Here is a 17,633-nt window from a genome sequence, read left to right as displayed (position 1 = left end):
AAACCATTTCCTGTTATCTCATCTTGTTAATTCTACCTATACCTCATTTTTCTGGTCTATGGTGGAGGAAAACATAATAAATTGCAGATTACCATAAATTACTCTAGAATCTACCCTCCCTTAATGTTCCTTCCATCCTTCTCATCCATAATTGCATATATCACTGATTTTTTTATTTATTTTTTTTAGAAGTTTTAGAATTGTTTGAACTGAAACAGAACTTGTTAAATTAGTAGAATAACTTTGTAGAAGAATTTTGAAATCCTATTATTAGTATTACATACAAACGTACTAAAGAAAGTCTAAATATAAATAGGAAGTCTACTTACTGTTCAAGGACACTTTTTCATACAGACCTGCAGATTATTCCTCAAATTTAAAACAAGTTTTGAATAGTTATAGAAGTTTACTGTCAAGAAAAAGTACTGTACTAAATATTGTGCTATAAAATCAAAGCTGTGTCTAAATAAGTAAGCTGATAAAAAATTTAGGTTCCTGTGAGATTTATTTAAGCGTTATAACAAAAAATTGCCAGCAGATGACACCAAAACTTTGTTGATTTTTTATTTTCCTTTCTCAAATTTATAAATTTCTGTTGCAATATTATTTCTATTAGAAACTAACCACCAAATATGGAACCTTGAGACGCAGAGCTTTCCATTAATATGTATTTTATCAAAATTATAAAACAAATTTGATTCTAAAATATTGTAGTACATTTTGTAATAGGACATATGACACCGCCTACTAGGGGGAAGAGCCCGCTAAAAGATTTTTAAGTACCATTTCCATGGTAACGCAATGGCCAATTTCAAAACGTTTTTCACAGGAAGAATTTTGAGTATTTAAGCTTTCAAATCATATCTAATTTATGATGAATATGATGAAAATATGTGAAAAAAGACAATTAAAAAAAGAGCGCCAAGAGACACTAGCTGGTTAAGACGTCAAGTTTGAATCCAAATTTGTCCAAAGAGTTTGAAAAGCTACAATGTAAGGGAAAATCTGCATTAAATAACGACATAAAAGTACCTGCATGTCTTCAGAAGATATGGATCATAGTGCATGATTTGTATGGGCAACATTTATAGTACTATTATGGTATTTAGTTGAAAGTTTTGGAACTAAACAGCCAAAATCTTATAAATATATTCAGTAATTGTGGCTCAAATAATAATAATAATAATAAAACTTCTCTTAATCTTTAAAAATGCACAACCAGGTTTTTGGCCTCCTGGGAAACAACAGTTTGCATACATAACATAATGATTACACTTGGGAATTCAGACTTTAAATAAATATTTAAAGTTAAAAATTATACACTTCAAAAAAAAAAAAAAAAAAAATTAACTGCCTCTTAGCAGGCACCTTCCAATTTAAACACCTATGTCCCCAGTAGATGGTAGCAGAGGACAATATTCATTTTCTTCTGGTCCACCACAGACTTTACACTGCTGCTGCAAATTCGAAATGGATGCAAAATAAATGTTATATTATGAAAACATTTATTTATTGTTATATTATGCATCTTTATGTTTATCTGAATGCAGACTACTGCACGGTTTTCACTTTGCACTGTTAACTGTATAAAAATTAATTTGTTTTAAAAGACAAATCCAAATATTTAAAGAAATATCTGAAAAGAATTTAAAGAAATATCACAGATATCTGATCAAACGGATTATTTTTCTTTCTTTATTTTGAGATAATATTTAATTATAAATAAACAAACAAAATGACAAAATATAAATAGCAATAAAATGTGTATTATTATTATCATCAAAACTTTCAAAATAAAAAAATAAGGATGTCACAATTTTGTTCATGTGCTGGTTTAACTCCACTGTAGTAGCAACAATGAACATTCTAGTATCAAGTGTGCTCCTATAATTCTATAAATCAACAGTGAATAGATGCTTACAAAATGTTTTATATTAAACTTCCTTCATCTTCTTTCTGAACAACCTAATTACTTCCCTATTCATGCCATAGTATTTTTACATTGTTACATTACTTTTTTTTTTTTTTTTTTTTGAGGCATCATTTCCCATCATAGGAGGAAGAAGGAAAAGGTGATCTTTGTTGCCAATAGAATGTATGTAGTTTCCTTGTGGGGCTCTCCCACAAGCTAAAACGTACAAATTTCCGTCAATTACACAGGTGAGTGTACTAAGAGTTTGAGGATGTATTCTCGTTGGATGGGATCAGATTGACAGGTGGTGGATCAATGTTCAATTCGTGTCTCAACTCATCAAGGTTCTGCTCCCAGCGCCGTTCGAAAAGATGCTCAGAACACATCGGGCACGACCGCCATTGCGCAGAGCCCATGGTCCCAGAGACTGAACCAGCAACTGTAGACGACTGACACCATCAACATAGAGACACACATAAAATTGTATTTATTTACCCATACTGTAACATGATTCATATGATGAACACATGATTTTATTTTAAAATCATAAAAAAACAGCACAAGTTATATAATATGATTGAAATATACCAGAAATAACATCACTTTTACTGCCCAGATACATTAATATCATTATATTAGTAATATCAGGAAGAAATACAAAATTAACAAATATTTATTAGGATGTTTGTAATATCCTTGTGGTGACCTGGGAACCAGTAAAACTATAAAACTGGTCACAGTGTATTACAGTATTAGATGAAAGCAAAGAACGATAGCACTAGGATGTCATAATAATGAAACCTAGATAACGGCCATAATGAAACATGAACATAAGAACGGGAAACACTCAGCGAGGACAAATGTTGGTTGTAATCACAGAAATTTCAGCAGAAGGGGACATACAGATTTACTGCATTCCTGGTACACAAAGTTTTACAGTTTGAGATGCAGTTGCAGTGATTAAGTGCTGAAGTGTGTTCAGTCATATTATAAACATATGACTGAACACACTTCAGCACTTAATCACTGTGTTAATTAAACTGATTTGAACTTGTCACTGGTTGCATAAAGGAATCTTCTAATTTAATTGCAACTTAACCTCTACAGATTACATCTCTGTCATTCTGTCAGTTACCACAGACAATAATGTTGCCTCACAACAATGTTAACCGCTTGGACAGTATGAACTTACAATCAAAGTCTAAGGGGCAAGACATTCTATAGGTTTACAATAAGATATGTGAAGCTTGTATTTTTGTTAAAGCATTTATATTCATTATTCCATATTAAAATGTGTTATTAAGCTCTGAAGTTGTCCTATTGGTTAGTCTTTTAAAACAGGGTGTCTTGCTCCATAGAGTTTCCAATGTAAGAGCATTACTGTTTATATGTTTTATGCTTGTTTGTTAAAATGATAGACCATTCCTACAGTAACTGACATCATGCTGCTGTACACAGACAGATAGCCTATCATGTTAACTCACCTGACAGACAGACGGAGGGGTCCAAGCGTTGCACCCAGAACACACATGGGCAGACCAGTCTGTGCAGCTTCAAACAATTTCACAACAACCTCACCTGTGGGTAAGAAATAACAGGAAAGTTTTTCACGAGATGAAAAATGCATGCTATAATGCATTTCTGATATGTATCGAAAAAAAAAAAAAAAATCACAAAAAGTATTTATTGATAACGATCTAGGGCAGGGCTGCCCAACCCTGTTCCTGGAGATCTACCTTCCTGCAGAGTTCAGTTCCAACCCTGATCAAACAATCAAGCGCTCCTTCAGATCCTAGTTAGTCGGTTCAGTTGTGTTTGTTCAGGGTTGAAGCTGAACTCTGCAGCAAGGTAGATCTCCAGGAACAGGTTTGGGCACCCCTGGCTCAATGTACTTCAGTGACAAAATAGCTCTGATGCAGCATCGTATTTACACAGAACCAAAAGCTTTTGAGGGAGAGTTATATAGGCATACACACAACAAGTGGAAATTATACACACCTGAAAAGTGGACATATTTTGTTATGGTATCAAACGCTCACCTAGCATATTGGTGGGCATACTAAGCAAGGTATGCAATAGGTCATGGACCTCACGATATCGTTGCATGACATACGCTAACTCCTCATCGTCCACAAACTTTACATCAGCTCTTGAGTCAGGGGTGACTCTCTGAAAAAAGTTGAGATAACAATGGTTAATTTGACCTATTGGTAAATGTTAAAGTGATAATTTCTGTGTTTTTCATTTGTCTTACATTTTCTTCTAGGAAACGGAGATACTCTCTTCCTAAAGTCCCATCTGGCAAAGCAGACATTTGAGTGAGGTCTAACGTAGACAGACGGATCCTTGGACGCTCTCTAGAAACAAAATTTGAACATAAAGATAGTGAAAGTTTGAATAATGAATGATGGAGCCATTAACAGTTTTAACAGTTGTCAGAGTAAACAAATGAGACATACTTGAGAATAGTGTAACCTTCAGGGTCAATTCTCATCCGATTCCTTAACTTGATCAGGGCCTGGTGCCCTGTGGCTTCCCCAAGCACTGCAACCATATCTGTTTTGGTAAAACATGTCAGTATACATAAAAGTTTTGAATCATGGGGATTACTGACACGATTTAGAAAATATTATCCTCGGCATAAACAAAAACACCTTTGGGCCTGTTAAAGCAGGGTGATGTTTGGTTACAGTTGGCACCTAAGCTTATCTGCAAATTCCCCATCTCTTGTGTTTGTATATTAAATAATTTGTCTACTTTGAATGCACGTTCAATAACTGTGTAACTATGTAAAAATAAAACTGTCTCCATATTTTACCATGTTTAAATCCATTCCACAGAATTCTGAAGGTTTCCCTCAAACAGGTCTGCAGATTACATTTAGGTTGAAGAATCCATAATAACAGAGTTTTTATTTATCAGTATCTTTTTCACCAAAACAATTGTGGACTTTCCACCAAGACTGAAAAAGAAACTAACAGCTGTTATTTAAAGAAAATGTCTTCAGGAAGTGTGATCATTACTAGGGTGACATCATGCAAAGATCACATTCAGCCTAATATTTAGCCTAACATAATGACTTTTAAATTAACAGCCTCACCATGTCTGTAGGGGTTCTTCAGAGCAGCCACACCAGAACCTAAAGCCAAAACAGCCTTCTGTACAGAACTTGTTGGGATATGACTTGGATACAACCTTCCATCGTACTGCTTTGAATCTGAGCTTGTGTACTGCTGTCCGGTGAGTACTGAGTGTAGGAGAGAGAGTGATAGCTCTTGAGGTTCAAATCCTGAGACAGACTCAACTACTCTAAATCCATAGTACTAAGATTAACTATCACACCTGCAACCTTACTCATCATGTCATGAAGCTTTAACTTAATTTACTACAAAATGTAGCCTCAGAAACCTCCTTGCTGTTGAGGGTACAAGTTTATACCTCAGAGTAGGTTATACTGTAATATATCATTATAGGCTATCATATTTCAAACCAAAATAAAAATAAAAAATGGAAAGATTTATATTTTGTATAAAGAAAATGAAGCCTGTTTTAAGACCATTAGAATTACTTTATTACGTAGTTAAATTATTTCCATGACACTTAGCCTATCCGCCGATATGTCATTACTATAATGAATAATGACCTGTTTTGGAATGACAAGAGAGTAAGTAAAATGTTTATTTTTATTTTTTACTAAACCGAGTTGAAATAAGGTCGCAAAAGTTACATGCTGTTTGTTAGTTAAAATAAATTATTTGGTGCTGTCAGCAGCTGTATGATAATCGGTGAAATGTCATTTAAAACTGTCGTTTGTTGACATGCAATATTATGCAACCCCAAACACTGCATTTTAACTAGCACATTTTGTAGATGATGAAGAACGTTGTTCTAGATAACAGATCAACATAAACGCTTTCACAGTAACGTTACTGGTTAGGCGTCTTGTCTGCCGCAAATTGTACAAGAAGTTGTTGTTACTGGTTAGCCAATAAGCTACTAGCAAGGTCAGACATTTTTGCTGTAAAATACGGGTATTCTATGCAGTTGAGCAGATTACATATAACTATGGAACTATTTAAACTCTAAAACAAAACACTCCTCCATATGTAAAAATACCTCCATATGAACGTCGACAATAATATCCGCAAGAGGTTTTTAAAAGGACAGCACCCGACAGACGACGCATAATGGATTACATGGGGACTGCACGTGTTGGTGACAGAGCGTGTATGGCAAGCCGTATTAACCTATAGCCGCCCGAATCCTTAAAACATACTAGCAAAGCCACTAGAAGACAAGCCTGCAACTATTAGCCGAAAAAGCCTAAAACGGCTAAAGCTAACGCTTCCGGTCTGGCAGTATGTGGGAAAGGAGACCAGAGGCTGTTTTTTTTAATGGATGTCAATGGAGGAGATGCTTCACTAAGCTGAATAAACCGCTTTTTAATCATTTAATGAATCAACAGCCTAACTGCTGATCTTCAACATGTTTTACGCTAAACAATACTTTTGTATTTAACTATTTTTAGAGTTTACCACAAAAAAATGCTGTTTTATAAGAGAAGTCACTGACTTTTTGCGACAGGTGGCACTTCTCATTTATTCCTATGGTATCCGTAAATGGCTACACTCAACCCTGACTGAAATTCAGTGACTTCAAGGCTGTAATGTGATTGGTTATTAAGGCACACATGATCTGTTAGCCGTTATGCTTTCTCCAATAATACAGAGTCAGACCCTCTCATCTGCCTCTGGTACTAGTCTCTATTGTCATGCTACACCAGGATGTCACCGTGAAGAAATTTTCCTTTTTGAGTTGCTCAGTATCACAATATGCGATATATGCATTTATGTATTCATTTATTTATTTAGCTTTATATTTAAGCTTATTAGGAAATGTATAATTCCGATTCTCAAATCTAACTGGATAAGCCTTTCTAACAGTTTTGTTGATATTTCAGCAGTATCAGTACAGGTATACTTGTCTCTGTTCTCCTTACACTGTGTGCTAACTACATAAGGGGTATCTTTTCCATGTTAATCAGAGTTTTTGTCCTAACTAGCCACTACGGCGACACGCAAAATGTCTATTTTAGAAATGGTTTCTATTTCCGCGACGTCACAGCTGGAGCAACAACATACAAACTATGACAGTGATAATCTCAGGTACTGATTATATGTGCTTTATTCTAAGTTAAAAGTGTCTAATGTGAGTTTGAATATCATTTTGCATGACCTTTATAGCCATATTGAAAGCAACAATAGATAGTTTACCTCAGATCTTGAAAATAGATTAGATGTACGTTAAACTGTGAACTCAACTGTGAACTCAATGCAAACCAACAAGCGTATTACATGACAGATGTGGGTCACTCAGTATGTACATTTAATTATTTTAAAAAGGTTTAATATTTATGAATTAGATCATAAACCTATCCATTTCATTGCGAGTGCATTACTCTCTTCCAGAGAGCCCACCCACACATGCTTTTGATTGGCTGTGATATTTGATTGATTCTGTCGTGTCGTGTCGCGTTGTCTTGTCAAGTTTGGTGTGGACAGTCAAAATGTTTGACGCTGGAATCTTGTCGCCTGTAGTTAGGACACGTCAGATGTTAGACAGGCTGTCACTCATTGCAGTTATATTGTTAATGAGCGAGTCAACTAATAACGTTAAAAATGCAGAATTATTCATGAATGAAACAAGGTCTTGAAATTAATTTATCTTTGAGCACTACTTTATAAGGCTCGATCGATGATCAACACGTTACCTTGGTAATGCAGAAGCTGATGTTTTACTTCATAGAGAACAATGCCATTAATAATAATAATACGTTTAATTTGTATAGCGCCTTTCCCAAGCTCAAAGACACTTCAGAATGACAGAAGCAATATAAGCAATCAATACATACATAGATGGACAGTAGACATTTGCCAAGTCCAGGACATGCGGTTGCAGTTGCAAACCATAATAATAATACAGATAGTCAAATACAGCAAACAATCAGATACAGCATTAAACCATAACAGTTTAAGAAGAACCAGATAATGACCGATAATATTGGCTTAAATTCAGATTAAATTCATGCAGTGTGGTTATTGACCGAAGACACAGGGGCAATGCATTCCAAAGTTTAGGAGCCATAAAAAAGAAAGATCTCCCTCCCATAGAAGAAAGGTGAGATCTCGGAACACAAAGAAGTTCCCCTGCAGATGATCGAAGTAGACGAGAAGGAATATATGGAGAAAGTAGGTCAGAGAGATAAGTAGGTGCAAGACCGTGAAGTGACTTAAAGGTAAGCTGAATAATTTTATAAGTGATACAAGAGGACACGGGTAGCCAGTTGAGGTTAAAAAGAATAGGAGTGATATGAGCAGACCGTTTGGTGTATGTAAAAATTTTTGCAGCAGAATTTTGAATATATTGCAAACATTGATTTAGTGCACTGAACTCCTCTGATGCCAGTCATGGGAAATCCCCTTAAATGCTGAAAGGATGCTATGACAACAATATCACTTTCATCTTCTGACAACTAATGGCAGTTTTTTTTCATGAAATGTTTGACTTGACCTGAGTAAGGACAGACATAGGTAATCGCACATGCTCAGTCAGTCTCTCTCTCTCTCTCTCTCTTTCTCTGTCTGTTTAATGCAAATCTACAGACCCTACAATGTTACACACAGTCTTAGGCCGTGTGTCTAACAAAGCATTTATTCCAGAGGCTAGCGTATTTTTTCAAATGTCTTCAATGGGGGCACCGCATTTTTTAAAACGCCAGGAGCGTGATGAAGCGTAGAAGTGTTACGTCATAAAAAATGTTACTAGTAACAATAGAATAGTTACTAGCCGCTAAGGAAAGAAGTATATAGTATAGTATCCAACGAGAATAAGTATTATCTAATGAATAAGTACTAGTGTCTAATGAATAATTACTAGTATATATTTAATAGGTACTAGTATCTATAGAATAAGTACCCATATCTAGTAATGAATGAATGAAGCATTTATATAGCGCTTTATTGTGTATTGCTATACACCCAAAGCACTTCACAATTATATAGGGGGTCTCTCCTCAACCACCACCACTTGGATGATGCGATGGCAGGTAATAAGAACTAGTTAAGGCCTACTTAATAGGCCTACTTAAAAAACAAGTGTCCGCTGTTCAACTAATTCAGCAAGCTGTTGCTGATGCCTTTGACTAATGCAAGATGATTATTATTGTTATTATTATTATTATTATTTATTGTCTGTCAAAAATACAGTAGGCGCCTATCTTTAGTGATGCAGCGGGGAGATGCTTCAGAAATGTGCTGCGGCGCCACTGGTATAAACAGCATTGACAAGAGTGGCCAAGATCAGTTTCAGTGACCGTTCAGTTTCAGTGAGTTGGTTCACTTTCCAGCAATGAAACTAAGTAAATAATTAAATAAATGATCACGATAATATTGTGTATCAGCGATCTCACAGGCTGACGATAGGACGATATGACAATTGAGCATATCGCCCAACACTTGGTCAGTTAACAGCACACCAGTTTAAAATCTGTATTACATTTTTTTTACATTTATTCATTTAGCAGACGCTTTTATCCAAAGCGACTTACATTGCATTCAAGTTACAGTTTTTACATTTTATCAGCTCTTGCTTTCCCTGGGAATCGAACCCATGATCTTGGCGTTGCTAGCGCCATGCTCTACTATTTGAGCTACAGGAAATCTGTATATAAGACATAAATCGCTATTGTGAGCAGGAATATCATATTGTTTACTATATTTATTTATTTGGCCAGTGTCGTTGTGGGTCTTGGTTATTTTGCTGTTGTAAGACCTTTGAAATAACAGAAATCATTTGGCGAAGTGATATGGTCATGTAATGCGGTCAAGAGCTGCCTGGAACTACGTTCGCTGTGCGTTTCCCTGAAAATAATTGCACACCTTAGAACATTCGGCAGCCAATCAGATTCAAGCATTCAACGGCCCCGTCAACGTTCGTCTTCTGGATTATTGCCAAGTCAGCAGTCTTCCCCATTATTGTGGTTTCAAAGAACAAGAGATACCCAGAATTTATACTGTAGGGATGGTCATTTATTGAAACTCAAATGTAACTATTCTAATATTTTGAGATACTGATTTTTGACTTTCATGAGCTGTAAACTCTAATCATCAAAATTAAAACAAAAAAACTTTTAAAATGTTTTACTTTACATGCAATGAATCTAAAATATATGAAAGTTTCACTTTTTGAAATAACTTACAAGAAAAAATGAACTTTTTCACGACATTCTAATTTATTGAGATGCACCTGTATTTACACAATTAGTATCTTCTGTATAGTGAATGGCACGCAGTGCACTATATAGGGGATATGGAATGATATAGACAGTGTAAATATACTTTCGATTGGGGCAAATGAAGTGGTATCACGTTGTGTCACTCAAACCGCCGCAGCACACACAGTCTGCTTCAATCCAGAGACATGATAGCACAGAGTGGATCATATTTTTATCGAAAGTAAATACTTTTCTTTCTTTAAAAAATTTTGAAAAAGTAATCCATGCTTTTATTTCTTCAAGGTTGGACTACTGCAATTCTCTTTTCATTGGGATTAGTCATTCAGCTATGTCCCGATTACAATTAGTCCAAAATGCAGCAGCGAGACTTTTAACGGGTGTTCATAAATGGGATCATATTACTCTGGTTTTACGTTCATTACACTGGTTGCCGGTATGCTACAGAGTGGATTTTAAAATGTTACTTTTTGTTTACAAATCATTAAATGGTATGGCTCCATCTTACCTTTCTGTTCTACTGACTGAGCACTGTTCAACCACCCTGCTAAAAAAAACAATAGAAGCCCAATAGAAACCATCACAGAAATTCCAATGGTTTCCATTAAAATACCATTATAAACCATTAGCTATTCCAGTAAAACCATTACAAAATTCCTTTTTGTAGTGTGTTTTGGGCATTTTTCCAATAGGATTTAACATCCCACCAATAGAATCCATCACATACTAGTAGACACCATTATAGTTTCCATTAAAACCAATACAATTCCCATTAACCATTACATTTTCTATTGTGTTTTGGGCAGGGTTCTATAGTTTTTTTTTCCAGCAGGGCAGATCACTCAGGTCATCAAAATAGAGACTTTTGTCGATTCCGAAGTTAAGGTTGAAATGTAGGGGTGACCGTGCTTTTTCTTTTTCTTTTTTTTTTTCCACCCAAAAGACATTTGAATATAAAGAAAAAAATAAAATAAATAAGGAACTAAATAATATATTAAATAAACAAATCGAGATAAAAAAATACATAAAAATTAAATGAACATTTCTCTCTCAAGAATCACTCTTCCCTCTTTCCAATAGAAGTTAATTAATGTGTATTAGCGCTGGTATCAGGAGAACAAAGTAAGCCTTAGATGTGATCTAAAAAAGGTTTCCAGGTCTTATGAAAATATTTGAGAGATCCTGAAAGCGAGAATCTTAACTTCTCAAGTTTTATACAGCAAAATATTTCTCGGATCCACATATCATGCGATGGGGGGATGACATGTTTCTATTTGAGGAGAATAGCTCATCTAGCTAAAACAGTAGTAAAGGTGATGACCTGGCGGGATGAGACGGTCAAATCAGGTCTCGAGGAAATGGCAAAAAGAAACTCTCAAGGGGTTAGGGTCTAAGTCTATGTTAAGAGCATTATTAAGTGTATCAAATACATTTGACCAAAAGTCTGTCAGCCGAGGGCAACTCCAGAACATATGAAGATGGTTGGCAGGAGATTGCTTGCAGCGATGACAAGCATCACTCCTATCTGGAAATTTTTTTGCTAGTTTGGCATTTGTTAAATGAGCTCAGGGCCCGTATTTATCAAGCTTCTCAAAGTACCATTTTAGTCTGAAGTGCTGAGAATTCATGAAATTTACTCCTACTTTCAATCACTCTTACTCTTCCAGTTATTTAAGACAACTCGAGAGGTCTCTCAAGTGGTTAGGAGTTGCCAGTAGGGGATTGTGATGGTGCTGAGGAGACAGAGACGTGCACGAATCTTTCAGGAGAGGAAGAATGTTCTTGAAATGTTTGGTGACCATAGACATGATATACGTAGACGCCTCATAGACTGACGCTGCCTATTGGAGCTGACGTACAGCGCGGCCGCCATCTTGGATGGGTCTCCAATGCGCCCGTCCTGCATTTATTTCTACTGAGGAATGTGTATCCCCAACTACAATAATCATAACTCCCCGAATTTCTACCGGATTTTCACACGGTTTGGTTTGTTACAAACGGCACAGATTTAGTTATGATACAGGACGCTGTCACACATTGAAAAATACGTGCTTTCATGCTAAAAGACTTTGTATTATGCTCTTTAACAAAGACATGGTAGGCTATGGCATATTGATAAATGTATAAAGGAATGAATTTTATATTTTAATAAAGAAACAAGTTTGATTGTTCATATGAATTTATCTCTCTTTCTCTCTCTCACGCACACACTCAAACACGCACACACTCACTCTCTCTCACACACACACACACAACTTAAAATACGCCATAATGTTTGCTCATAAAGGTAAGAGTAATACATCATTCGGAACTGTTAAAGGGTCTACTTTTATTTGTGTGCATTCACAATATCAACAAAACCTTGTGCTTTTATTAAAATAAATAGGAAAACAGATGAGCTTGCCGTCTCGTCTTGAACAGGAGCGCTTCACAATGATGAACCAAAACTCAATGAATTGAGTCACAAATATGATAAATATCTCTATATAAAGCTTTAAATTACTACTTTAAAACGAAATAGTTCAAATCAAAAACAAAAATTATGTAAACCGTAAAGATGCATTTCTCTCTAAAGGCTAGTCCAATGAGGAGATGGCAAGCCATTTTTCATCACAGTCTAAAATATAAAAATAAGGAAAAGCCTAAAACAGGCCCGATTATATTTTTTCTGATTTTTACGTTGCTCTGCTCTTAATTCCTTTACATTTAAAGGATTTTCTGCAACGTAATTTTGTCTGCATGATATGCTAATTATTTATTAGCCTATTTTTTAATCCATGCAGCAAAATGCTTTAACAGCTGTAAAAATTACTTTATTGCATTCCAGATGATTTTAAAGAACTTTTCACTATAAATTTTACGGGTAGCTTGAATGTAAAACATTGTCATGACTTTCGTTGTATTCCCATTTGTAAAATAGGCTACAAGCTAATTGTGGTAGTCTAACCTGACCTGTTTATAAGCAGAAATGGACTTTGGCATGCAAAAGACTGATACGTTCATTATTAATGGAATGGCTGGTTCAGTCGACAGAAATACGGCTATAATTTACTGCTGAAATGTTTGCGGGGCAAATCACAGCCATCTCCAGTCACAGGTCAGTCTGAGCGCTCATGGTACACACAGTGCGTACAGCCGCACACCTGCAGGCGCCACTGACCACAAATGACACAAGCATGAAATGATGGTTCTCAATTCTGAATTGGGTTTCTGCTATGTGCTCCCCGAGTAAGAACACATCCTCTGAAAGTTGAAGAACAGAAAAAAAACAGCAAGAGACAATGAGAGAGAGTACCAGTTCCTGCTGTAATAATGTTACACGTAAGTAACGTTAGTTACGATGACATAATATTATAAATGGTAAAATAACCAAAATTATTGTTCAGTCTTACTTGTGAAAGGTAATCCCACGCGATCTGGTATCTGCGCGGGTTATTGCAACAGTAAACTGCACAAAATACGGGCATAAATTGCTCGCTCTTCGTTGACTCCGGTGCTAGCATAGAGTGAGGAGACCCAACCAATATGGCGGCGACGCTGGATTAGGTTCCAGCATGTCATGAGGTGTCTACGTATATTATGGGTGTTTCTCAAATGGAAGGCTGGATCCTAGCGAGGCTGCGTCCTTCCTAGTTCAGTCCTTCAGAGTCTTGTAGGCTAGACTCGTCCTCAACGCTAGAATGAGACGCTCTAGTAAGTGCGCGTGGCTACGTCACATATGTTTCCGCCCTATCCGTCAGGGCACAAAAACACTAATAAAACATAGTTTTGGAAAAAAAACCTTTGTATTACAAATCTTTATATTATTTGTCTTTCTGTTAATGCAATACAATGAAAAACCGCCATCTATGATCTCCCTGTGGCATAAATTATTGGCAGTTTAGCGTTTAAGTAATTTACACCAAAACAAAAGATAACATCTATCCTTTCATGTCCGAAAACATTATTTTTGTCTTAGATTTCATAATAAATTCAGACAAGCTCAGTACTGATTCGTTTTTCGTCAGTTTATTTTCATGAAATGAAATGGGTACAAAGGATTGTGGGTGATTGAAGGTCGCGGAGGATACATCCCATGCATCCTTCAAATTCAGCTGAAAGAAGGACGCGAGACGTAGGCTGTCTTCCAAGGATCCTTCCGATTGAGATGGCCTTCAGCGACGTTTGATGACGTGGCAGCCGAGATATGCAACCTTTGTAGGATGCAGCCTTCCGTTTGAGAAACACATTTGCTGTGTCCCAATTCGCCTACTTATACTATGCCCTAAAAGTATGTACTCTTTTTGTGAAGAAAAAGTACATACTTTTGAGTATGTAGCAGAATAGTAGGCAGGCTTTGGGACTACTTCATCATAACTGCCTCTTTAACAGACATTCTGTTGCTTAGTTACATGCATCCTGTCACTGTTTAAACAGCCCTGTTAATCATCTTATCACAGTTAACATCATCCACATTTCGTTTAATTTGATTTCCTACCCTACTGGAGAGAAATAAAGCAGCACATCGCGGGTCTTTCACTCCGAGAACTCTGCTCATGTGTTTGCATAATGATGCATTTAAAAGTTAATGACCAAACGTATCATTATAAAAGTTCACAGTGTTGCTGCAGATGAAATATAACGGCTTTTTTGCGCACTTGAAGGGCACTTCGGGAAGGGGACGCCATTTGTAGGGAAGTTCCAAACGAAAGTGAGCAACTGATTCCCTTCACGAAGGGCCCTTCCAGAAGTCCGTTAGTGAAGGGAACATGCGATGGTCACTTCAAGGAAGTGATTTCCGTTTGTGATCATGTGGTCTTCACTTAGGAGATCTTGCGATGCATTTAAAACAAAGTCGGGGTTTATTTTGACTTTACATACAAACGTAAGTAGAATAAGCTAGTTAAATTTTTCTTTATTTTTATGTAATACAAAATATTTTCGTCAGTGATAAAAATATGATTTAAGACTGTATTGTTAGCAAGTTTAAGCAAGTTTAGTTTGAAAAAGTTTAATAGTAAATAAGATACAGTTAGACAATATTTGAATAAAATAATAACAATAAGAAGAAATATGTATTTGCAACAACTGTTGGAGCGCTGAATACTGCACGCACGCGCAGCGTTGTCAATGTAACATTTTGTCCGTCATTCCCTTCACCAAGCGAGTTCCAAACGCTTATATGAGACAGTAATGCCCTACACCCTTCAAAGAACACACTTCAAGGGCTCTGCCCTTCGAAGGGAGTAGGGCATAGGGATGCTCACTTCTGTTTGGAATTCTATGAAGGTAAAATGACGTCAAAAAGATTTGCATGCGTAGGGTAAGATTTGTGAAAGTGTACATAAGATAGCAAGCGTAAATTAATTTTGCATTCTCAAGAAGAGAGTTGTAAAAGTGCAAATTGCATTTCAAGCGTAAGAAAAAAAGATTTGCAGCCTTTTACTGTTTTTTGTAAGTGTATATCAAGTATTGTGAAACTGCAACTTCATGCTAAGGCAAAATAAATATGATCTGTATTCTTCTGACTTTCATTTTTCCGCGCTTACACTTTTGGCGCTGTTGTTTCGCCCAAATACAGCCAAAAGTATTGCAAGCTTGCGCCCAGTGTTTTGCAAGTGAAAACAACCTTATCAAGAACTGCAAAACGGATTGACTGCGTACAAGAATTGATATCAAGAATTTAATTGTTGATATCAAGAATAGACATTTTTACTAGTAAGAATTGTATTTCTGATATCAAGAATTAAATTTTTACTAGTAAGAAATTAATTCTTGATATCAACAATTAAATTGTTGATATCAAAAATTACCCTCCCAATTCTTGATATCAACAATTCAATTCTTGATATCAGAAATTAAATTGTTGATATCAAGAATTAAATTGTTGATATCAAGAATAGACATTTTTACTAGTAAGAATTGTATTTCTGATATCAAGAATTAAATTGTTACTAGTAAGAAATTAATTCTTGATATCAACAATTGTTTTTGAATGGCAGCCTATGGTGACATTTAACTAGTGAAAATACAATTACAGATATCAACAATTTAATTCTTGATATCAACAATTAGCATTTTAACTAGTGAAAATCTAATTGTTGATATCAAGAATTAACATTGTTACTAGTGGAAATGTAATTGCTGATATCAAAAATAACCATTGTTACTAGTGGAAATCTAATTCCTGATATCAAGAATTAACATTTTAACTAGTGAAAATTGAATTGTTGATATCAAGAAGTCATATCCTGAGAATGAATAAAAGTTAAAACGGCTTGCCATAGGGCACAGGCTTGCAATACTTTTGGCTGTATTTGGGCGAAACAACAGTGCCAAAAGTGTAAGCGCGGAAAAATGGAAGTCAGAAGAATACAGATCATATTTATTTTGCCTTAGCATGAAGTTTCAGTTTCACAATACTTGATATACACTTACAAAAAACAGTAAAAGGCTGCAAATCTTCTTTTCTTACGCTTGAAATGCAATTTGCACTTTTACAACTCTTTTCTTGCGAATGCAAAATTAATTTACGCTTGCTATCTTATGTACACTTTCACAAATCTTACCCTGCGCATGCAAATCTTTTTGACGTCATTTTACCTTCATAGAATTCACCCAATGTTTGGCGACGTCAAATTTCCTCAACGTCAAGCGTGACCTTTTCAACGTAATTACGTATTACATGACGTCATGAACGCGCATCACAGCATATAAATATTATTATTATTTTTTTAAATGACCAATCGTTTCGCTAGATAATACCCTTATTCATCGTCTGGTATCGTTTATAGCCCTTTGAAACTAGACTGAAACTGTAATTTTAACCTTCAACCGTTTGGAGAACTTCACTATATGGAGAAAAATCCTGGAATGTTTTCATCAAAAACCTTAATTTCTTTTCGACTGAAGAAAGAAATACATAAACATCTTGGATGACATGGGGATGAGTAAATTCTCAGGAAAGTTTAATTTGAAAGTGAACTAATTAATACTTGAAGCATCTTCAATTGTATTTTATATTACTGTTTTTATTATGTTGAAGTGCTTTTCTTTTATGGTACTCTATTACTATTTTAATTGTTTTTGTCTTTTGTTTTATTCTTGTTGTTTGTGGTTTTAGTTACTGTAAAGCACATTGGTCAGCGTGGGTTGTTTTTAATTATGCTATGTAAATAAATTGTCATTGTCATCATATGCACGTGTCATCGCAGAACACAAAACGAAAACCCATTTGAACTCTACATAGAATGCCATATTTCATAGCAATATGGATGACATTAAGAGGAGAAACGGTTAGACAGACTAGCTAGACTAGTCTGCCCAGTTTATTTTTTTTATTTTTTTTTTATTCAGAGTGCTCCTACAAAAATGTGAGGTGCCCGAACACATAAACAGCACGCAAAATACTCACTGCCATGAAAACAATTCAGATGGTTCAAATTAGGGCTG

General features: G+C 35.6%; 1 protein-coding gene across 1 annotated transcript; it reads right to left on the bottom strand.

Moving 5' to 3' along the window:
• Positions 1-1,667: 1,667 nt before the first annotated feature.
• coq4 (coenzyme Q4 homolog (S. cerevisiae)) lies at positions 1,668-6,271 on the bottom strand. The gene is given in 8 exon segments (XM_058774499.1): positions 1,668-2,282; positions 2,285-2,361; positions 3,397-3,490; positions 3,952-4,081; positions 4,167-4,269; positions 4,372-4,468; positions 5,013-5,159; positions 6,029-6,271. Coding segments are annotated over 8 exon segments (831 nt in total). The 5' UTR covers positions 6,099-6,271; the 3' UTR covers positions 1,668-2,169.
• Between the last annotated feature and the right edge of the window lie 11,362 nt (positions 6,272-17,633).

Source organism: Onychostoma macrolepis, chromosome 05 (assembly GCF_012432095.1).
Source record: "Onychostoma macrolepis isolate SWU-2019 chromosome 05, ASM1243209v1, whole genome shotgun sequence".
Classification (NCBI taxonomy): Eukaryota; Metazoa; Chordata; class Actinopteri; order Cypriniformes; family Cyprinidae; genus Onychostoma; species Onychostoma macrolepis.
This window is presented reverse-complemented; position numbering and strand designations above follow the sequence as displayed.